The 22,915-nt window shown below is 35.9% G+C and overlaps 3 protein-coding genes and 1 long non-coding RNA gene across 7 annotated transcripts; 2 read left to right on the top strand and 2 right to left on the bottom strand.

Annotated features, from left to right (window-relative positions):
- The first annotated feature begins 857 nt into the window (after nt 1-857).
- Nucleotides 858-2,877, top strand: LOC126621511 (uncharacterized). Of its 2 annotated transcripts, XM_050290027.1 has the most exons (3): nt 858-1,066; nt 1,158-1,233; nt 1,317-2,877. In XM_050290027.1, the coding sequence occupies exons 2-3, from the start codon at nt 1,224-1,226 to the stop codon at nt 2,489-2,491; spliced, it is 1,185 nt and encodes a 394-aa protein (XP_050145984.1). In that variant the 5' UTR covers nt 858-1,066; nt 1,158-1,223; the 3' UTR covers nt 2,492-2,877. The 2 variants fall into 2 exon arrangements, with proteins under 2 accessions (XP_050145984.1, XP_050145985.1); XM_050290028.1 differs by lacking the exon at nt 858-1,066 and having other exon boundaries at nt 1,084-1,233.
- Nucleotides 2,878-5,081: 2,204 nt separating this feature from the next.
- LOC126621536 (uncharacterized) lies at nt 5,082-8,050 on the top strand. 3 transcript variants are annotated; one of them, XR_007623067.1, is made up of 4 exons: nt 5,082-5,292; nt 5,377-5,615; nt 5,718-5,781; nt 7,783-8,050. It is a non-coding gene; the product is annotated as an uncharacterized LOC126621536 (long non-coding RNA). The 3 variants fall into 3 exon arrangements; XR_007623064.1 differs by having other exon boundaries at nt 5,083-5,292; nt 5,391-5,615; XR_007623065.1 differs by having other exon boundaries at nt 5,086-5,292; nt 5,418-5,615.
- Nucleotides 8,051-9,997: 1,947 nt separating this feature from the next.
- On the bottom strand, nt 9,998-11,580 carry LOC126621527 (uncharacterized). Its single transcript, XM_050290054.1, has 2 exons — nt 11,166-11,580; nt 9,998-10,629 (listed from the first exon to the last, which is right to left on the bottom strand). The coding sequence occupies exons 1-2, from the start codon at nt 11,299-11,301 to the stop codon at nt 10,181-10,183; spliced, it is 585 nt and encodes a 194-aa protein (XP_050146011.1). The 5' UTR covers nt 11,302-11,580; the 3' UTR covers nt 9,998-10,180.
- Nucleotides 11,581-11,726: 146 nt separating this feature from the next.
- LOC126621530 (dolichyl-diphosphooligosaccharide--protein glycosyltransferase subunit DAD1) lies at nt 11,727-13,401 on the bottom strand. Its single transcript, XM_050290061.1, has 5 exons — nt 13,231-13,401; nt 13,085-13,132; nt 12,245-12,332; nt 12,108-12,151; nt 11,727-11,913 (listed from the first exon to the last, which is right to left on the bottom strand). Exons 1-5 carry the CDS (start codon nt 13,324-13,326, stop codon nt 11,830-11,832), a joined length of 360 nt encoding a protein of 119 aa, XP_050146018.1. The 5' UTR covers nt 13,327-13,401; the 3' UTR covers nt 11,727-11,829.
- Nucleotides 13,402-22,915: the final 9,514 nt, after the last annotated feature.

Raw genomic sequence — 22,915 nt, forward strand, 5'->3', positions numbered from 1 at the left:
CATTGGCGAGTATGTTAACAAGTTGAGGTCAAAGTGGGAAACTAATGGTTGCACAATCATGTGTGACGGATGGACTGGGCCGACCAGATTGTCTATCATAAACTTCATGGTATACTCCAAGGGAAAGACAATTTTTTTGAAGTCTGTTGATGTTTCAGACCATATAAAAAACTACAAGTATATTTACAAATTATTGAGGGATGTAATCATGGAGGTGGGAGAGCATACTGTTGTCCAAGTCGTGACCGACAACGGTTCTGCATTTGTCAAAGCTGGAAAAAAGTTAATGAAGCATCATAATGTGTTTTGGACATCATGTGCAGCACATTGTATTGATCTCATGTTTGAGGCAATGGGGAAGAGAGAGAATGTTGCTACTGTGGTCAAAAGAGCTAGAACGATCACAAATTATATTTACAATCACGGTTGGTTGTTGGCAAAGATGCGTGAATTTTGCAAAGGAGAAATCATTCGTCCAGCTACCACTCGATTCGCCACCAACTATATTGCATTAGACAGCCTACTGAAAAAGAAAGCAGGGTTGAAGCAACTATTCACTAGTGACGATTGGGCCAACCACAATTTCAGCCGCTCAAATACAGGTCGTATGGTGGAAAGTATAGTGCTTGATCATGCTTTCTGGACTCAATCAGAACATGTGTGCCAACTGTTTGAACCTCTTTACAAAGTTTTACGGATCGTTGACACAGAAGTGTATCCTACTATGGGGGCAGTATATGAGTTGATGCGTGTAGTGAAGGATGAATTGGAAAGAAAACATGGTGCAAGGTGGGTCATCAAGATAATTGAAGATCGATGGTATATTGTACCACGATTTGCATGCAGCAGGTATAAATTATGTCATAATTTGCAATTCATTTCTTTAGTTGCATAAGTTTTATTTCTCTTATTAGAGTATGTGTTTCTTTGAACAACATATTATTTGAATCCTCGATACCAATACAGACCCGGTGTTGGAGATGATGGTACCCTTATACGTGCTGTACATAATGTATACTCTAAATTAAACCCTGCATCACCAGCAGTTGGCCAATTTGGAAATGAGGTACACAATTACTTAAATTATAATAATTACTTAAATTATAATATTAATAATTACTTTGTTGGATTAAACTAACACGATTTATTGAATTCAGCTAACATGGTTTAAAGATGCAAGAAGAACTTTTGGAGAACCAACATCAATTGCTGCTCGAACAACAATGTCTCCTAGTGAGTGTAAACATATTTCACTATAAGTTTATAATAGAATTTGTTCGAGTTATTAGGCTTATCAACATTGTTTTTCATTGTAGCTGAATGGTGGATCATGTATGGGACCGATGCACCAACTGTGAGAAAGTTAGCAATCAAAGTATTATCACAAACAGCTTCCTCATCTGCTTGTGAAAGAAATTGGAGCACATTTGCACTGATACACACAAAGCAAAGAAATAGGTTGGCGCATAGTAGGTTGGAAAAATTAGTTTATTGCTACTACAACATGAAGCTTCAAATTCGAGATAAGGAAGCAGAAATAGATCATGTCGACCGTGGTGACCCACTAGATGTGTTTGATATTGTTGGTGAAGATGATGATACGGAGGGTAACCAACTTTTTCAATGGATTAGACCTCTTCATTTAGATGATGATGAAGGCAACCCAGCTCCCAGAGTTGCTGAAGAAGCACGTAATGAAGGGATAAATGTAGAAAGAGTATTAGAGGAGGAGGTGGGATCTAGCAGCGCTGACTCTTTGGATGAACTTTTCCTCCCAAGACCAAGAAACACTGGAATTCCACCTTCTTCCAATCCTACACAACCACAACATCGTGCTGATACTAATGATAGCTCTAGTACAAGATCAGGAGACTCACCTACCATCGGAGGTGGGAATGATGAAGGACATAGTGGAGCTGGAGGTAGTGGAGCTGGAGGTAGTGGTGGTGGATATGGAAACTATTATGGACCACCACCTCCCGGATATATGAGCCCCTTCACTGGTGAGGCAAACTTCACGCATGCAACACAGGATGATGACCATGGCAGTAGGCAGGCAAGACCAGGAATTGGTGCCATAGGGAAGGACTATACTCGCAGAGAAAGAGGTAAGGGGATTTTGTCAAGTCAAGAAGATGACTCGTTATCTAGAACTTCAGACTCTGTTGGATTGGGAAGTAGTAACTATGGTTATACTCATAACCAACCATTTCCCTACCCTTCATATCTCTACCCTTCATATCCCATTCCTGTTGGGATGGAATCGAGCGACTCATGGAAACAATCCCAGACTCAATCTTCAAATGATTTTTCTTATGGACAACCTCAACCAATCTCGGATCCATATGGGTGGCATGTTAACAATTACATGCAAAACTATTTTGGGGATTTATCATTTGATAACTACTCTTCACAATACACTCATTCTACACATAGAGATGATGAAGATAGTGAAAATTTTGAACCTCATAGGAACTCTATGTGGTACTAAAGTGTAAAATATTGTACTAATTCATTATATATAAATGATTATGGTGTGTTTAGACTTCTTTCATTAATTACTACATATTTTCTACACTCATAATGTTTGTCAGATCGCTATATAATCAACTTGATAATGTTAAATCCATCATGCAATGCATTTCCTTCCAATTTTTTGTGATAAACTAATAGATAATTGACTAAATAAACATCCTACAAAGTTTCAATAAAAATTTCCAAGTTTTTCTTACAATTTCCGTGGTTTCCATGTAATTTTTATCGATATCGATATTTTACCGATATTTCCATCGATATTTCCGTGTTTTCGGATTACCGATATTTCCGATATTACCGATATTTAATACCTTGGTTGAAACTAATTTCATACAATGCGTTTCCCATCAAAATCAATGATATATGTATTTACTAAGTACATTTTCATTTATTTATTTTGTACTCATAAGCAAAAGGGTATAAAAAAAAAAAAAAAAGACCTTGTGTGACGTAGGTACAACTACGTCGCGCAAAGTTTTTTTTTTTTTTTTTTTTGGGTTCTTGCATTGCCTTTTTCTCTTGTGGTATCCACTTGTGTAAATGTTTAAATTGATGATTGAATTAGTTCATTTTATTCATATAGGGTCAAAGAGTATAGTTGTAAAAAATCATCAAAATCAGAGTTAAAATAACTGTTAAATAGTGATTTTTCGTTCATAACCGTCGAAAAGTTTTGTCCCGTACTTGATCTTTGAATGTTTGTTTTCTACGATTTTTGGCGTATGCGATCTCGAAACATATACAAACAAGTTCGACAGTTGGATTGTTAAAACTAGTTTTGTACAATGCATATCCCATCAAAATCAATGGTATATGTATTTACTACATTTTCATTTATTTATTTTGTACTCATAAGCAAAACAGCAAAAAAAAAAAAAAGGACTTTGCGCGACATTGGTACAACTACGTCACACAAAGCTGTTTTGAGCGATGCAGTGGCACCTACGTTGCACAAATTCTTTTTTTTTTTGGGTGTTCTTGCATTGCCTTTTTCTCTTGTGGTATCCACTTGTGTAAATGTTTTAAATTGTTGATCGAATTAGTTTATTGTATAGGGTTAACGAGTGTAACTGTAAAAAATCATCAAAATCAGAGTTAAAATAGCCGTTAAATAGTGATTTTTCATTCATAACCGTCGAAAAGTTTTGTCCCATACTTTATCAATGAATGTTTGTTTTTTACGATTTTTGGCGTATGCGATCTCGAAGCATATACAAACAAGTTCGACAGCTGGATCGTTGAAACTAGTTTTGTACAATGCGTATCCCATCAAAATCAATGGTATATGTATTTACTAAGTACATTTTCATTTATTTATTTTGTACTCATAAGCAAAATGGTAAAAAAAACAAAAAAAAAGGACTTTGCGCCACGTTGGTACAACTCGTCACACAAAGCTGTTTTGCGCGACGCAGTGGCACCTACGTCGCGCGAAGTCTTTTTTTTTTTTGGTGGGTTCTTGCATTGCCTTTTTCTCTTGTGGTATCCACTTGTGTAAATGTTTTAAATTGATGATCGAATTAGTTTATTGTATTCATATAGGGTTAACGAGTGTAGCTGTAAAAAATCATCAAAATCAGAGTTAAAATAACCGTTAAATCGTGATTTTTTGTTTATAACCGTCGAAAAGTTTTGATTGTTACTTGATATCTAAATGTTTGTTTTTTACGATTTTTGGCGTATGCGATCTCGAAGCATATACAAACAAGTTTGACGGTTGGATCGTTCAAACTAGTTTCGTACAATGCATTTCCCATCAAAACGATAGATTCACTAACATTTGAAATTTATTAATACTTTCATCAACTAAAACATAAGATTTTGTAGTATCAACTTGTGTAAATATTTTAAATTGACGATCGAATGAGTTTATTGTATTCATATAGGATCAAGGAGTGTAGCTGTAAAAAATCATCAATATCGGAGTTAAAATAACCGTTAAATCTTGATTTTTCGTTTATAGCCATCGAAAATGTTTGTCTCGTTACTTCATATCTGAATGTTTGTTTTTTGTGATTTTTGACGTATGCGATCTCGAAGTATATACAAACAAGTTTGACGGTTGGATTGTTGAAATTAGTTTTGTAGAATGCGTACCCCATCAAAACAATATATTCACTAACACTTAAGAGTTTATTTATACTTTTATTAAGTATAACATAAGATTTTGTGGTATCCACTAGTGTAAATATTTTAAATTGATGATCGAGTTCATTCATTGTATTCACATAGTGTCAAGGAGTGTAACTGTAAAAAATCATCAAATTCGGAGTTAAAATAAACGTTAAATCGTGATTTTTTATTTATAACTGTCGAAATGTTTTGTCCCGTTACTTGAGCTCTGAATGTTTTTTTTTTTTTTTGCGATTTTTAGTGTATGCAATCTTGAAACATATACAAACAAGTTTGATAGTTGGATCATTGAAATTAGTTTTGTAGAATTTTATACCACTTTGCGCGACATCGTAATGTATACTTGCGTCGCGCAATGTGTTAAAAATTTGGCGGTTGTTTTGTAAAAATTAGGCGCTGTTTTTTAATTTTCCCAAATTTGGTCTCACTCGGTCTTTCACATCTCGCGCAGCAGCCTTGAGCCTCCTAGGTCTGTCGGTCTTCAATCACTCTCTCAAACTCTCTATCTCTCATTCCCAACACCATCTCTCGATTTCTCTCTATTTCTGCCTTCATCCAAAAAAAATTCACATGCCTCCACCTCGGCCAAGCTCACGCCGCCGTCAATTTCGATGTCCTCTTCAGGTTCGCACATTCAATCTCATTATTTGCATATTTAATTTAATGATTGTGGTCAAATCCATGGTTGAAAAGGATGGGTCTGCAAAGGGAATTGTTTTCAGCTAGTTCACGCTCTTGGATATTTCAAGGTTCGAATACACCCAGATGAACAAGTCCAACGACAACGATTGGTTCCGAATATCCGCCGCCATCGGTGGACTGGCAAGTGCTGGTACGTCTACAACCTCCTCAAGTACGAGTTCGATCTCCAGTTCAATATCCCCATCACCTACCCTGCCACTGCATCGGAAATCGAGCTCCCTCAGCTAGACGGCAAGACCCAAAAGGTCGGCCTTATTTTGATTTTACGATTTTCCCTCTTCCCTCATTTTTGTTTTCTGATTGTAATTTAAGTCCGTTAATTTCTGGGTAATTTTGGATTGGTTCAGATGTATATAGAGGGGAGAAGATCTGCTTGACAGTGCATTTCAAGCCGCTTTGGGCCAAGAACTGGTGATTTTTTTTATCTTGCTGTCTTTAATTTGTTGTATGTGTTGAATTATTGTGAATTTTTTATCTATTTGGTCATTGAGAAATTATAAGAAATGAAAGGAAAGTTGTTTTTCTTTTTTTTTTTTAATTTTTTGTTGGGAAATTTGTAATATTTGGGTTTACTTGAGATTTCGAAATCAGCTGTGAACTCGGCTCTTAATTTGCTTTAGAAGATATGACATAACAGAACAATAAAAACTCAAATGTTGTTGCAACTGACAAAGAAAACTTGAAATTTGTTTGGCTTTTTGATTATTTGCTTCGAGCAGAAAATTAGGATGCATGGTTTGTATATTTCAATATGTTAGTCTTTTGTTTCTGAAACCAATTTTTGTATTTATATTAAGTATCTTTGCCTCTGTGAAAGGAATTTCTTTTCGCATAACATGACTTACCTTGCATTTTCTTTGTGGAAGAATTATGTTTGTATTCTTTTCTGTGGATGGAAAATAATTTGTGTAAAACTTGCGCAACGCATTTTATTTTTCCTTAATTTGAATTGTAGTGAGAAACATCCGTCTGTGGAACTTTTGTTTTTCATGGCATTCACATGGTAATTGATTACCATGAAAGTGTTAGTCTCCCTTTAATCTCTAACAAGGAACGTACTCTAATCTCTTCTGGAAAGCATTAATGCAAACAAACAACGTGCTCATTTGTTTAATTAAACATGTTTGGAGTTATCGGCTAGTAGTACTTATGATCTTTCTCATGTTATGCAGTCCAAGATTTGGTATGGCACATGCACTTTGTTTGGGTCTTGCACCATGGCTTGCTGTAATCATGCTTATAAGAATAGCACATGGTTTTTCTTTTTTATATGAAGTTTATGAAAAGAGGATTGTGGCTGAAGCTGGATGCTTCACAGTATCGTAAGAAATAATGTTTTAGCATAAATTTTCTACGGTTTTGCATCTCAGTTATTAATATTAGAACAGAACAAAAATTTGGGCTTCCAATTGCTGGTTTTAACAAGTTAAAGGTCAAGAATCATGTAGTTTTGTTGCCTAATGACCACTTTTAGATATCTTCAAATTTGCACTGTCTCCAACGACCCTTCTCAGTTAATATTTGACATACATATGCACATATACACCATACAGAGGGACATAGTCCGACTCTCAAAAACTTTGTTCGAGTATTAAGCTCTAGTGATAAGCCACAGGATACAGTTTCCATAGCATAATCAAATTTTCGAGGTTTTGATTTAGAGGCAATATATGCATCAATGTTAAGGCTTATGTGATCAGTTACTATCATTGAACGTTAAGGCTTATGTGATCAGTTAATATGTTTGAATGTTGAGGCTTATGTGATCAGTTAATTTCTTTGAATTTCATCATATCTTGATTATTCTAAGCCTTCTTTAGTTGAATACTTGAATAAGATATGTGGATTAAACTTTGAAGGTTGACATATTCCAGAGGGACTTCATCCTTGATCCTTATTAACTGAGAAATGATAAGGTGAAGGGTGCTAACCTTAGGTGGCTTTACCCACATTTGTCTGTCATACTAGCCACTCTCTTTGTAAGGTATAACTGCTGATAGTAGCCTATCACCAACATAACTCCATCCCTGCAGTACGGTAATTATATGATTTACTTGCTTTAAAGATTCTACAATGAGAGACGTTCTACTAAACAAATATTAAGCATGAAAATTTCTTAAATGTGCTTGTTTTTCTTTCTTATTGCTTACAATACTACTATTTAATGTCTCAATATGAAATTTCAAGCCTTGCATTTGTTTTCGTGCAATCCATACATACCGGGGAACCTATAGTAATATATGTTCTTTGGTATTCGGGGTTGGTAGAATTGAATCCATGGCTGTTTAGCAATTTCATAATCTATCATGTGTTTATCTTTTCTCAAAGGATCCCCCTTAATATAATTTTTCAAGAGTTCTACTTATACAAGTACAAATTTTTTTCTTGATCCATATGCTTATGTCTGTGCAGATAGAGAGAAGCAACAATTGCTGAGGCTCAAGCATTAGGGGCAGTAGTTTGCTCTCAAGGTCCTTTGTTTGGAGGTGTTAAAAAAATGTGAAGGCTTCAAGTGACAATGTCCTTGTTTGTTGGAGGTCTCAGGATAGTTTGATATTTCTTTGTATATCTCATCGTTTTATTGTTTACTTTAGAAGATTACTTGTTTTTTCTTTTTTGTTCGGACATCTTGTATGTATATTTTCATATATTTTATAATTAAATACTTTTGCTAGGTTAATTAATTATTGTTTAGAATTTAATTACAATATTTATCAAAAATTAAAAAATATATATATTTTTGACCAAAACAAAAAAAAAAAAAGAGTTTGCACGACGCATGTCCTACGTTGCGCAATATTTATCAAAAATTAAAAAAAAAAAATTTTGACCAAAACCCAAAAAGGGGTTTGCACGATGCATGACTATGTTGTGCAAAACGGCTTTGCGCAACGCATGTTACTTGTTCGTCGCCCAAACCTTAGTGTCAGTGTCTGTGCGCGATGAAGGTTGCGTCGCGCAAACCCTTAGGCAATGATTTTTGACTTTGAGCAACGAAGGTACATACGTCGCGCAAAGTGTTTTTTCTACTAGTGAATTTAGCTGGTATTAAGTTTTTGGATGTTGAAGGCAAGAAAGTATACATCATGCCTTCAACGAAATCCAATTTGGCGAACATGAAGCCGTACTTGCCTCTAATGACCTTGTAATTTGACTGTAGTCACTGTTTGAGTTTTGGGAAACAAAGTTAATCGCTTGAAAGTATAATATTTATTTGGAATTATGCCCAGCATTTCAGATGGCGATGTGAATTGTCATACCTCTTTAGTAGACTTCGTGATGGTTCTCTTCAGTATCCGACTTGAGTAAATTGTAGCAACAGTCTCTTAACTTTAACTCAATTTGAGTAATGGTTCTTCAACTAAAAATTCATTACCATTAATCTTCCAACTCATCAAAACATGCAACTATGGTCCCTCAATTAAAAATTTATTACCATTAATAACGAAAATGACCATAACTACACGTTTTGATGACTTGGAGGGACCAATGATAATAGATTTTTAGTTGAGGAACTATTGTTACAATTTACTCTTCCGACTTTTGTAACTTGTAGAATTGTGATCCCATCTATGAATGAATGATTTTGTAGATGTGAATCTTCCTTGTGAATTTTGATCTTCTATTATTTATCCTTGTGCTTTTGGTTTCTATTTGCATGGTAATTTATGGACATTGTGCGTTGTTAATTTTGCTGGAACTTCCTTCTACTTATAGGTCTGGTGGGTTCTTCCACCACTTATGTCATTTCGTTAGGACTTTCGCCGTCTTTCAACCATCCTTCTAGGATAATCTCTTAAGTGGTTTATCATTTCATATATCGTGAACGACAAAGTTATGATTTGAGTGAAATATTAACGCAAATTTTAAATAACCGAAAAGTCGCGGCCAAAAAAAGGATCCAAATAAGGGATCAAAAGTATTATTAGAATTCGTCTGATCCTTATTGGTGGTTGGAACATAGATGAGCAAATGAACAAACTTACTATTCCAAAAGTAATATTCCATACCTACCGTCAACAACCACTGCATGCTTAGCACTTGAGAGAGAGTGTGTCGTGTGCCAACGAGTTCTCTTCTCTCGACCCCTGAGGTCTTGGTGCTCCCTTCTTCCCATGAGCCTTGATTTCTCCTCTTTCCCTGGGCCTTAGTCGGGCCTTCTCTTGAGCCTGCATTGTTTCTAGGGGCCGAAAAGGACCCTGTGTTAACAGTGGGCTTGCTGCATGTTCCCAAGAGAAGAAAATAAAAATCGCTTCATCATATGCAAGATAACGAAATTGCTCTCTTAATTGGCCTTATATTTTTGGCGTTGCTCCTCCGAACGCTACGTACAAAATTCCAATTTGTCCATTGGTTTGGTTGGTTCGAGGGAGTACTCCTGAGGTGGTGGTTTAGAAATTAAACGTCAGAAGCGACTGATTGAGGAACCATGAACTTGATGGAACTGAAGCCATCGATGTGTGATCACTTCTGATGTTTTCAGACGATGTGCAACTTCTTTTTCACTTGGAACGACTAATTAATGCATTCTGGAAATTCACTCATCATCTTTTGAGGCGCTCCTTAATCCGAAAACCGAAAATAATTTTAGGGTATAGAGAGGGTAATATGATATGATATCAAAGAGAGATATAAATGGAAAATCTCTTTGAATCACTCCAACAACCAATTCACGAACCTCATGAATGGTAAAATGGTCAACTCCCATATATCATCCATACCTAACAGAAAACTAACTGCACTTCAAACAAGACCTGTACTTTGAGATGACACTTACATGCGTTCAACATCAAGTTCCCCATTCCTTTCCTCAACCGTCATATGGTTTTAACTCAGCCATCATTCGCAAGTCCCTCAAATATGCCTCTAAGTCCAGAAATTCTTCTTTCTTGGGCTCCTCTCCCAAAATATCATCCTCTCTCATTTCTTTTCTCCATTTCTCACGTTGTTGGGGCTCAACGCACGGGCAATCTGTAGTCCAGTGCTCACCCAATACCATACAATAGGTACACAACTTGAGAGTAGCACGTCCTGTCCAGCCCCGGCGAGTAGGGTGGCCCCCCGGCTGAGCACAACAATCACAAACTATTCCATACCTACCGTCAACAAGAGTTACCTCCAGAGGGTTTGGGATATTTATCACGTAAGGGCAACCAGCACTCGTGTGGTCTTTGTCCTTTCCACAAACTCCACAAGGACCATATCTAAGTTTTGCTGCTGCTAATTCTGCTTCCAAGTCCTTGTGCCCTTTCTTCTTTCCTGCCATTATTAAATACCAAAAACAAAAAGAACAAAAATCACATCAACGCCCATATTGTTCCCAACACACAAGATAAGTCACTACAACATGACATTAAATATTAAGGAAAACTAATGAAAATAGTTTGAAAACTTTAAGTTTTAACTATAAGGACAAAATAAAAAGTAGAGTAATAATATCATGATTGACTTTTTAGTGTAAAATGTAGTTTTTCGTAAAAGTGAACAGTACTAAAAGCTTTTCGTTAAAGTTTCATAAATATTATAGGATTGGGAGGATTTTATAACAAAGTTATCAATCATTTAATAATAATTTAATCTCTATTACAACAACAAATAGTTACAACTGAAATACATACTCCAGGGTGGGAACGGAATTGAACTTCAAGGATAGGACGCAGATGGATATTTTATTTACATTAAACTTTCCCTAAATAAATAAATGTAGCACTTTACAATTTATCTACATAAACTCCCTAAAAGAATCCAAATAGGCGCATTGCATAATAAACCCTAAAAGATAAACGGAAACTTACGATTATGCCCCTGAACCGATTCTGACTTGGCTTTCGCGTGGGCTTCTACTTCTCCACCGATTGCGCGGCGGAACATGGCAACGCATTCCTGTACGCGGCCGACCACGGGAGCGGATCTCAAAGTCCGGCAGATCATGGCTCTTTGCGAGTGAGAGAGACCCTGAAACCTCTGCTATTGCTCATTTTTGGACAATGACAGATATTTATTTTCTTTTGGGCCTGACAGGCGACCCATCTTTTGAGAGGTTCTCGAGCAAGATATTTATATTCTTCCTATGAAAACGGGTGACCCATATTTTGCAAAATAAAAATCGCCGCAACGCCCGTCCAAGCCGGTGCCCATCGACATCGGGGCGCGGAGGTGTATGTGGAACCTTACGTGGAGAAGGGCTACGGCTACCAATTTGTTTGGATCAGGAGGAGTCCACTGAAGATTGAATGCCTACATTTGGGAGGCTCATGTATTGTTTGCACTTTTACTTTCGCTAAACGATTTAAGTACAAATTTTACTAATTTTTTCGTCGCTGCATAGCTTATAGTATGAAGTTTACGCAAAAAAATACCAAAAAGAGTCGTCACATCAAATTTATAAACTAGTTTGTTATCATATCTAATCGTGACTTTGAAGGAAACAATATCCAAGACGACTAAAATATGGTAATCTTATCCAAGGAAATTCATGATCACCATATGCAGCACCAAGTTGCAGAGAACAAAATCTGCAAAAGCCCGTTCCGGTGCTAAATCCTGCAGTTTTTACACGCATAGATCAGGATGACGGAATATGATGAGAAAGTTGTGGTAAGACAATGTTAGCTATGTTGTAATATCTCAATATATGATGAAGAATTGACACGAGAAAGAAAACTGGTCTAGAATATGCAAACATGTCACAACTACCAATTTGTGAATCGGACACAAGGACAAGAATCACACTTTACCTTAAATTCTTTATTTTCTTTGTTCACTTGAATACGGAGACAAACTGCAAAAGAAATAATCAGGTTGAGAGTTAAAATCCTCACATCTAATATGGATTTACACCTGAAAAAGAAATAAACTACATATTCCTCCTTACCAGCAAGGACTGCCGTCCCGATGCAAGAAAGTACTCCTGAAAGGAAAGAGTTGAATGGGAATGACCCGACAATAGCCATGTAGACTACCTGTTCAAAACAAAGTAGAAAACCAAATGAAGATTAAACGAACGATATAGAGTTCCAATGCAGACGTTCACTTCAACCATTCAAGCTCTAGTTTTCTAGGAATTCAAATAAACATATGTTAAGGTGATAGAGACAAAGAGTGGACATGGTGAATCTAACATTGACGAAATACGGCAGTAGACAGTCCAGAACTGTAATTCTAGAAACAGGGTGGTCGCATGAATCCATGTTATTTATCCAAACAAGAACTGTCACTAGAACCTCAAACCTATGTTCGTCTACAATAACGTCTTACTTAACATCTAGAAAATAACATGGCACTTGTACGGTTGTACTCCCAAACATGCTTGCAGACAGTAATTTTCTCTTGTGAAAAAACTTATGATTAAAAAATATAAATTTAGGCCTACCATAACTATAGAAATAGACTATTGTTGGCAAAATTACACCTACCATAACACAAATGATTACACAAAGTAAAACCTTTTAGATGTATCTACATGCCATGCCGGTGAAAGAGTCAAAGTTCTGTAGTAACTCCATGTCTTGTGAACAGCCAGAGAGGAAATAACTAAATCAATTTTCAAGTCACTGGTGTAAGTCATTTTTCTCATTTGACTAGTTTCAGATCTATACAAGCAAAGCTCTATTTCCTCGAGATCGCATCGAAATGGGGCATCGCGATCTCTGCAAAATGATAATTTTCCGAATTTTCTAAGCACCCAAAACTGAAATTGAGATGATGAAATTACCTGGATAAGAGCTGTGGATACGGCGAACCCAATATAGAGATCAATGATCTGGAAATTGAACACATACAAAAAGAAAATGAAAATTTGGGTTAAGCTTTTCTCTGCTTTCAGTTTGTGAATTATTAGAGAGAGAGAGAGAAGGAGACCTTGAGAGTGGTGGGAGTGGCGGAGTAAGCTGAGCGAAGAGAATCGAAGAGAGCAACCGCATCCTGGGCCGTTGACGAGTGTGATGCTTTCCCCATTTTTCTCTCTCTTCTTCTTCTTCTTCTTGTTCAGTTGTTCTTCAGTCTTTGTATTTCTCTCTCTCTGCTGCTTACAGACGGAATTAACTAGATCCAATTCGGGGATATTATCGTCATTTTAAATAATTGTAAAGATTTGGGTAAGAGTTGGGTGGGCTTCTTCAAGTTATCTTCCTTTTTATTATAGTTGGGCCGATATAGGCTTAAGTGGATTATTTGTTTCCTTCAATCTAAATACTAAAATACAACCCTTGTTCATTAAAAAAAAAAAAGAAAAGAAAAGTAAAATACAACCCACTTGAGTTTCTTTTTTGTTGCATTCTACTTTTAAGGAGAATATTGGCATATGCAACCGAGTTAGAAGCTCATTTCTTGTAGTTTAAAGTAAAATATCGTTTTTTCAAGTAAAACAAAAAGTAAAAGAAGAAATACCAATATTGGTTCTTGAAGTTTTTATTTTGTTTAAATTTTTATTTAAAATACAATTATATATTTACTTTAAGAAAGTATGAAATTCAGTTAAGTCAAACAATGAGTCAACCATAATAAATTAGTTGTTGGAAATTTATATCAAGGTTCAAAAAAACACTAGGCGTTAGTCGGACGGTGAACTAGGGCCTAGTGCTTAAGCGGCTAGGCAAGGCCTAGGCGGATTTAATGAATTTATTATATATTACATAAATTAATTAGATTTACTATGTAATATATAAATAAATATGAAATAATATGTAATTTTGTAAAAAGAATAATATCTATGTAATGTAAGATTTCAAGTATATAAATATAGTTTGGTCTTAGAAAAAACAATAAAGTATTAAAACAAAACCCACATAATGACCCTTGCACTCCACTTGTTCCATATCACTCCCAATTGGTGGAGCCATACCTCTATCACATTACCCAAGGTTTCAATCTCATATCAAAGGTATAATAGTGTAAAAAACATATTAAAGAAATCAATTGTCTATTTAATAATAGGGCTAGTGGTGGACATGATAGTAAATATAGTAGAGTGGTACACTCTTCAACACCTTTTGACCCCTTGAAAACCGGAAAGCTCTTTATTTTGGGTTTTCTTCCGTTTTCTCTTCCTCCTCTCTCACATCTTCGTTCTCATTTCGTTTTTTTTTTCTTTTATGTTTCCTCTTCTTCCTCTCGCTAATCTTCTTCCATTTTCTTCTGTAAATTCCCTTCTTTTTCAAGTCTGGCATCACAAGAGTTGGAGTTAAAAATGTGAGTCTGCTTAAGATGAGATAGCATGATTTAGGGCAGAAGAGAAGACGATGACGAGAACTATGCACAGAGCAGAAGAGAGTTCAAGACGGAAGTTGCAGAGCCTGCGATAGAAGAAGACAACATTCAAGGCCGTTTGGACCACCTAGAGCGCCTAGGGAGTGCCTAAGCGGTCGCCCAACTCCCTACTGATTTCTGTAACGATTTGCCTTAAAACACATCAGGGCTCCACCGCCTAATGCCTAGGCGCCGTCTAAGGAGATTTTTAGAACACTGATTTATATTATAATATTTATTGGATACTATTGTATTTAATTTCAAATATTGAATGAAAAAATTAATCTTGTTTATTCTTAAGTGTTACGTCTGATGCAAAGAATTGCATCACATTATTTGTAATTTGGGATGTGTAGTTTGATGATCGTAGTGTAGGTTACATAGATGCAAAGTTGCATCTTTACACCAAACAACACAATGGGTTCTATATTAACCCATAAAACCATTATCATTAGATATACATAATTAGAGTTAATTTTTACTATTGAGAAATATGGTTTCCCCACTCTATTTCTCTCATTATTCGTTTGTTAAATTACAAGTCATGTCTTAAGAGTACAAAATATATAAAGTTCCCCAGAGTTCGAATATTAAAGTGCTTCGACTTCGGATTATAGATTGTTGAATCCTGATAGATGGACGCCTACCGAACTACAAACACAAGAATAGGGGCAAAATTCTGTCTTTAGGACATTGCATATGCAAGCCTCAATCTCCAAGTTTGTCAATTTTTTTAACTTTCTCTCTAGTTGTTTATATTAATATCATATATAATTGATGTTGTGAATTTCTTTATGATTATTATCATTGGAATTATATTGTTATTTTTCATATTTTGTAATATTGCTCCAACAATCTAAAGACAGAATTTATCTCTATGCGATAATTAGAAAATGTGATGATGTGTTTGTAAGGTGTATATGCAGTATACGGGAAAAGCAAAGGGAAAACATAAGCATTAGTGTTTACTTGATTCGTGCCTTTTGCATTGTATGATTTTTAAAATTTGACAGTTATTATGGCAATAAGTCCACTACTACAAAATTATCTATAACTGGCGGTCCAAAAACCGACAAAAGACGTATATTACTTTCGGATTTTAAGCAAAATCCAACAGAAAATAGATGCAGTGGCAGATATAATAAGCGACAGAATTGCCAGCGTTAGGAAATGAAATTTCCGACAGAAAATATTCTAAAACCGACATAAATTATGTCAGATATAACCGACAAAGAATATATTAATAATAAATAAATAAGAGCATTTTTGTTGGTTAAAACCGACAGAACTTGTGTCGGCTATAACCGACAAAGAATTTATTAATAAAAATAAATAAAAGCATTTTATGTTGGATAAAATTGACAGAAAATATATTAATAATAAAAATATATAAACCACTTTCTGCATCACAAGAACGCCTCTGATGCAGGGCAGAACCAAAGGTCTCAAGGAGACGGGGGATAGATAACCTGGGAATCACTCAACCAGGGGTAACGGAGCTCACTCACGTCGCTAATCGTGGATTCGCTCACACGACCAAGCCAAATGCTTGATTTTAGAAGGAGAAATCACTCACTTCAATTGCACAAAGCAAAATATATTTTAATTCATTCAAGTCCCCTTCTCAAGGGTTTAGTACATATATTTATAAGGAATACAACACCATGAAACTCTAGTCCGAATTGGACTTTTGCTCTACCCCAAAAATATTTAAAATGTTCTTAAATGACTACTTAAACTATTTGTGTTGCTCTAAAACTCAATTAAATATATTTGATGGTTCCAATATGCATGAGACTCTTGTTAGATTCCAATACATGCATGAGAGCCTTGGTTACTGCATCATTCTCCTCTTCTCTGAAGAAACTCGTCCACGAGTTTAAATCTTTGTTGACTCCGTTATAATCTTGACATTGATTTTTGGCTTTCCATGTGAATAAGTACTTGGAATATTTTCTTATTCTTGAAGTGCTACATTCATGCTCCATGAAAAATCTTGCAATCCAACTGATATCAATCTTCATTTGATTGACTAAATCAACTAAAACTTGAGAAGCCTTCCAATTAAAAATATCAAAACCAATAAAATCAATGTATTCATAAGTGGTATCTTCTTTCACATCAACAATATCTTGAAATTTGATATCTCCCACTTCAGCAACATCACTGAATTCCTTCAAAGATTTGTGAGATGAAAACCCTTCTTCTCTCCCACCGAAACTTTTGTTATTACTCAAGCTAAAACCATCACAAATTTCACAATTACTCAAGCAATGATCAAATAAGGGAGGCATACTCAAATGAATCAAAGACGAAGCCTCAATATTTTCACACCCATAATTTGAACTAAAATAATTCAAACTAACCGTATCTTGGGCCAATTCATTGTAAACTGTTGAACAACAATCTCCTTCTTCAGTTGACTCAAACCACGGAGCATAATCATGAAAATGGTCAACACATTGCAAACAAATGCCTCCCTCCCCTTCGGAAACCACAACGCCTCGTCGTCGATTTTTGATGCGAGAAATTTGATTGGTGAGATGTCGATGCATCCTCTTAATCTCTTCCATGTCATCATCAACATACTTGTCATAAACTGGTGGAGAATTCCAATCAACCAAGCTAATCTCTTCAACCATTTGATGTTCAAGCAGATGAAAAATATCAGCCATAATCTTCTAACTGCAGCGGAAAACTTGCTCTGATGCCACTTGATGTAGGACAGAACCAAATGTCTCAAGGAGACGGGGGATAGATAACCTGGGAATCACTCAACCAGGGGCAACGGAGCTCACTCACGTCGCTAATTGTGGATTCGCTCACACGACCTAGCCAAATGCTTGATTTTAGAAGAGAAATCACTCACTTCAATTGCACAAAGCAAAATATATTTTAATTCATCCAAGTCCCCTTCTCAAGGGTTTAGTACATATATTTATAAGGAATACAACCCCATGAAACTCTAGTCCGAATTGGACTTTTGCTCTACCCCAAAAATATTTAAAATGTTCTTAAATGACTACTTAACTATTTGTGTTGCTCTAAAACTCAATTAAATATATTTGATGGTTCCAATATGCATGTGACTCTTGTTAGATTCCAATACATGCATGAGAGCCTTGGTTACTGCATCAGCCTCAAAGAACATTGGAGAGGGAGAGAGACAATAGATTCGGAACAGCCCATCTTTCAAAAGTCATGGATTTCTTCTGCAATCTGGACAACCCTGTTTCAAAAGCCATCTACCAGTAAGTGAAACTTCACACTCGAACTTTTTTTTTCCACCATTTGTGTAATAATTTCAAGCTTCATTTTCCATATCAACACAGAGTTTTGTATTCAATTCGGAGTTGATTCAACCTAATCTCAACTATGGGCGTGCAATTAACATTTATTCACCCCAGCACATTCATCATCCATTCCTCAACATTAATGGGATTTGGCAATGCCGATGCGGAAAAAAAAAGACATAGTTCAGAAATACTCACAGAGGGGGTTACTGAGAAGCTTTTATGCCACTTAGATCCATTCATCAAATTCCTAATACACGCATTCTACTTTTTGGGGATCTAAGTAGCACAGAGGTCACGGCTCATCAAGGCAGAATACTGATTCAATTATGCACACGCTTGGCTCGAGAAGGTATTGGTGGGTACAAGCAAGCAAACAAGAACAGATTCATGAGCATATTGAACAACATATTTGATTTATGCATGCATGCACAAACCAAGATATTGCCATTATTCCATAGATATAACTTGAGATATGGTATGCACAAGATCAAGCTCGAGTTTGGGGAAGGAGACCTTATACGTTTTCTTGCAGATCTAGAACCTTGATTTTTCCGCTTGTATCAGGCGGATTTGAAATTCTGCAGTCACTCTATTCGTGTTCTTGATCTCTCCGCTGATTGTTGAACCTGCACTGAAAGCACACATGCACGAGGGTTTCGTCTATTTTCTAATAAAAAAAGGAAACTGGAAACAGAGATGTCTAAGAAATGGGGGTGTGGGTTGTTTTGGTTTTGGGTTACAGGCCGAGAAGATTAGAGATGAGGGATGACATATGAGGCTGAAGATTATAGAGAGAAATGAAGAGAGAGGAAGAGAGCTCTCATGGCTTTGGGCTTGAGGCTAGAGAGAAGAGGGGATAAGAGCTAAACGGCAGAAATGGGAAATGAAGGAAGGGGGAAGGGGGAAGGGGGAAGGGGGAAGGGTTTTATTTTGGAATCTTTTCATTACTGTCGGTTAAAACAGACAGAAACATTTTTTTTAAATAAAAACCGATAGAAACATTTTCATTACTGTCGGCTATAACCGATAGAAACAAAATGGAGGCAAAAATCCCCCCAAAATTCCCGCCCAAAATTTTAAATTCCCTTCCAAAATTTTAAATTTCCCCCCAAAATTTTGTTTCGATTTAAAAAAATAAAATAATAATTGTTTCGTTTAATAAATAAATAATATGTATTTAAATTAAATACGTTTTTAAAAATTAAATAAATAATTGTTTGGTTTAATAGATAATAACCCATGTAAAATATGCGATAAAGAAACAAAAAGATAATTGTACAATAAAAATATCATCACACAAACTAAATATTGTCTAATAAAAAAGATAACTGTGCAATGAAAATGTCATCACACAAACTAAATATTGTCTAATAAAAAAGATAATTGTACAATGATTGTCTAATCAATACTTGAAAAACATAAATAAAAATTTAGCACAAATTACTTTTCCCACTTCAAAATTTAGGCAAATTTAACAGAGATATGCATTCTACAAAACTAGTTCCCATGATCTAACCGTCAAACTTGTTTGTAGATACTACAAGATCACATATGTAAAAAATCGCAAAAAAAAAAAAAATCCAAAGATTAGGTAATGAAACAAAAGTTTTATACGGTTATAAACGAAAAATCACAATTTAACGGTTATATTAGCTCCGATTTTGATGATTTTTTACAGCTACACTCCTCGACCCTATAAGAATGCAATGAACGAATTCAATCTTCAATTTAAAATATTTACACTAGTGGATGCTTAATGGAAGTATAATATTAACTCTAAGTGTTTGTTTAATCTACCATTTTGACGCGATATACATTATACGAAACTTTTTTCAACGATCCAGCCGTCAAACTTATTTGTACACACTCCGAGATTGCATGCGTAAAAAATCGTAAAAAACAAACATTCAGAGATTATATAACGGAACAAAGTTTTCGACGGTTATAAAAAAAAAAAATCACAATTTAAAGGTTATTTTAGCTCCGATTTTAATGATTTTTTATAGCTACACTCCTCGACTCTATAAGAATGCAATGAATAAATTTGATCTTCAATTTAAAATATTTACACTAGTGGATTCTTACTTTATACTTGATGGAAGTATAATATTAACTCTTAAGTGTTTGTTTAATATACCGTTTTGACGCGATATGCATTCTACGAAACTTTTTTCAACGATTCAACCGTAAACTTATTTGTACACACTTCGAGATTGCATGTAAAAAATTGTAAAAAAACAAACATTCAGAGATTACGTAATGGAACAAAAATTTTCAACGGTTATAAATGAAAAATAACAATTTAATGGTTATTTTAGCTCCGATTTTGATGATTTTTTACAACTACCCTCGTCGACCCTATAAGAATGCATTGAACGAATTCGATCTTCAATTTAAAATATTTACACTAGTGGATAGATTTTATAGTTGATGGGGAAGTATAACATTAACTTTAAGTGTTTGGTTAATCTACTGTTTTGATGCGATACGCATTCTACGAAACGTTTTTCAACGATCCAACCGTCAAACTTATTTATACACACTCCGAGATCGCATACCTAAAAAGTCGCAAAAAACGAACATTCAGAGATTAGGTAACGGAACAAAAGTTTTCAATGATTATAAATGAAAATCACAATTTAACTGTTGTTTTAGCTCCTATTTTGATGATTTTTTATAGCTACACTCCTCGACCCTATAAGAATACAATGAACAAATTTGATCTTCAATTTAAAATATTTACACTAGTAGATACCACAAATCTTACTTTATACTTGATGGAAGTATAATATTAACTCTTAAGTGTTTGTTGACACACCCTGATCCTAAAATCAAGGCGTGCTGGCCGTCATGTGAGCGTGATGTAGCCAAAAGTGCGACACGGAAGCAAGATATAATAGAAATATGAAAGAATTTAAACCAACCACTAGCAGTAACAACCTACTAGCATAAAAGAGTGAGTTATAAGGTAAAACACACGAATTCAGAGCGTAGGTATCAAGTGCAGTCAAGTAGGACTATAATTAAAAGTACAACACCCGCAGGTGAGTCCTACATGCAGAACGTCTGTCAGAACGCCGAAAAGAACCTCGTGAGCCACCAATTGCTAACTAAAACATGGAGGGGCGCAAAACAAAGATGAGTGGGTTAGTAAAACCAAAGATTTTCCAAAAACATTTCATTTAAAACATTTCTAACCCCTCACCGTAAAACCTGTATACTTTCCCAGAAATTTATTATAAAAACACAAATATATATATCATCAAAACTCAGCTCACAATCTTTCAACGCTTTTCAGAAAAAATATGTCATGCCATGCCAAAATATAATATGAATGCATCAATATAAATCAGGTGAAATAATAAATCAACCAGAGACCCTACAGTGGTCCTGTACGGCTGATTCTATAGCTCAATATCCCACTCAGCCGGAGTCACCACAGTGACCTATACGGCCCTACTCTGCACGTCACTCGGAACTACGTAAGGTAGTCTGTACGATGAAATGTGTAAGAATACGCTCTAGTGCTTCTCTCATCAATCATCGGTGCGCATAACTAAGGTCACCCACTAGTCGGAATCACATCTAGCGATCTATACGACTAGCATGTCGTAACCCTCACATGGCTTGTACGACATTCACCTACTTGGATCCAAGGCGAGCATGCGGTGTGGTGAATAATATAAGCACTAACACCTAGGGTGCATGTTATGAGCTTTCAATGCAATTCACATAAAATAAATCGTATGAATAATGTAAAACTCACATGTGCGTCCACATCGTCAATTCATATATATATGCATCAATTATCAATTCAAATAGCTCATCGATTGCATGCATGGCATTTTAAAACATATTTTCATATAAATGCATTTTCTGGGAAAAACAGTAGTATATAGGTAATACGAAAACAAAACTGCCCACTCACTGGTAAGTCGATGGGTCGTAACCCCCGTGACGTCCCTGGATGTTCTCGTCCTCGGGATAGGTGTCACCTATATGCGAAACAACTATAAAAACGTTAATTAAAACACATAACCAATAATTCGAAATAACTTCTCATATGGTGCTCAATTTGGGTATATAAATATACCACATCGACCTACTCAACGTCACGGACGTCGAGAAATTTTTAGAACAATTTTTGGAAGCCCCACGCACCGCCACGCGTCGACCAAGGCACGGCCAGACGCGCGGTTACGCGCAGGCCACGCGCCGCGCGTGTCGTCTCCTACCCTGGGCTCGCCGGACTGGTTTTTCAAGCGGCCGGATTCCGGGCAAATTTTGCAATCGCTTGTTCTCCTTCATTTCTCAACCGTTTTCTTCGAATTTTTTTTATCAAAATGAAGCCCTAAACATGTAGTTTCACGCTATACTACTTTAAGGCTCTAAAAATCACGAAATCTCACCGAAGAAATCCCACGAAAACCGGCCAACTTTGAACATGGTGATCCCGATGTCCAAAACTTCCAAACGAACGTCCCCGAGCTTCCTTAGAACCTCACTAAGCTCACTGTGAGGTTGGATTGTCCTAAAAATCAACCAACACAAAGTTCATGAATAGTGCCAAACTCGGACCTCGAGTTTTCAATGTGAAAACGAAGGATTTCTTACCTAAAAATGGTATCTTTGAGTTCATAGGACACTCACAAACACGATGGTGATAATCTCCACTTCGATCCATGAAGTTTCAGGGGTTTTTGACGTTGGTCTGTACGTTTCGAGAGGAAGAGAGAGAGAGAGTGTGTCGTGAGGGAAGAGAGAGAGAAGACACGGGGGAAGGAATGAGAAGTGTCCCGTGTGTGTGGGTGTGATCCATAAAAAAAAAAACAAGTCCAACTCACAACCCTAGCCACACAAACATACATATCACGTTATTAAATCAAACTTAATTCATTTCCAAGAATTTAGGAATGTATGTTTTAAACCAATTATATGTCACACACACATACCTTAGTACCCGCTAAGGGTAATCCCGTCATTTCACGTTCCCGATATATATT

The sequence above is a fragment of the Malus sylvestris genome, chromosome 5 (assembly GCF_916048215.2).
Source record: "Malus sylvestris chromosome 5, drMalSylv7.2, whole genome shotgun sequence".
Taxonomy (NCBI): domain Eukaryota; kingdom Viridiplantae; phylum Streptophyta; class Magnoliopsida; order Rosales; family Rosaceae; genus Malus; species Malus sylvestris.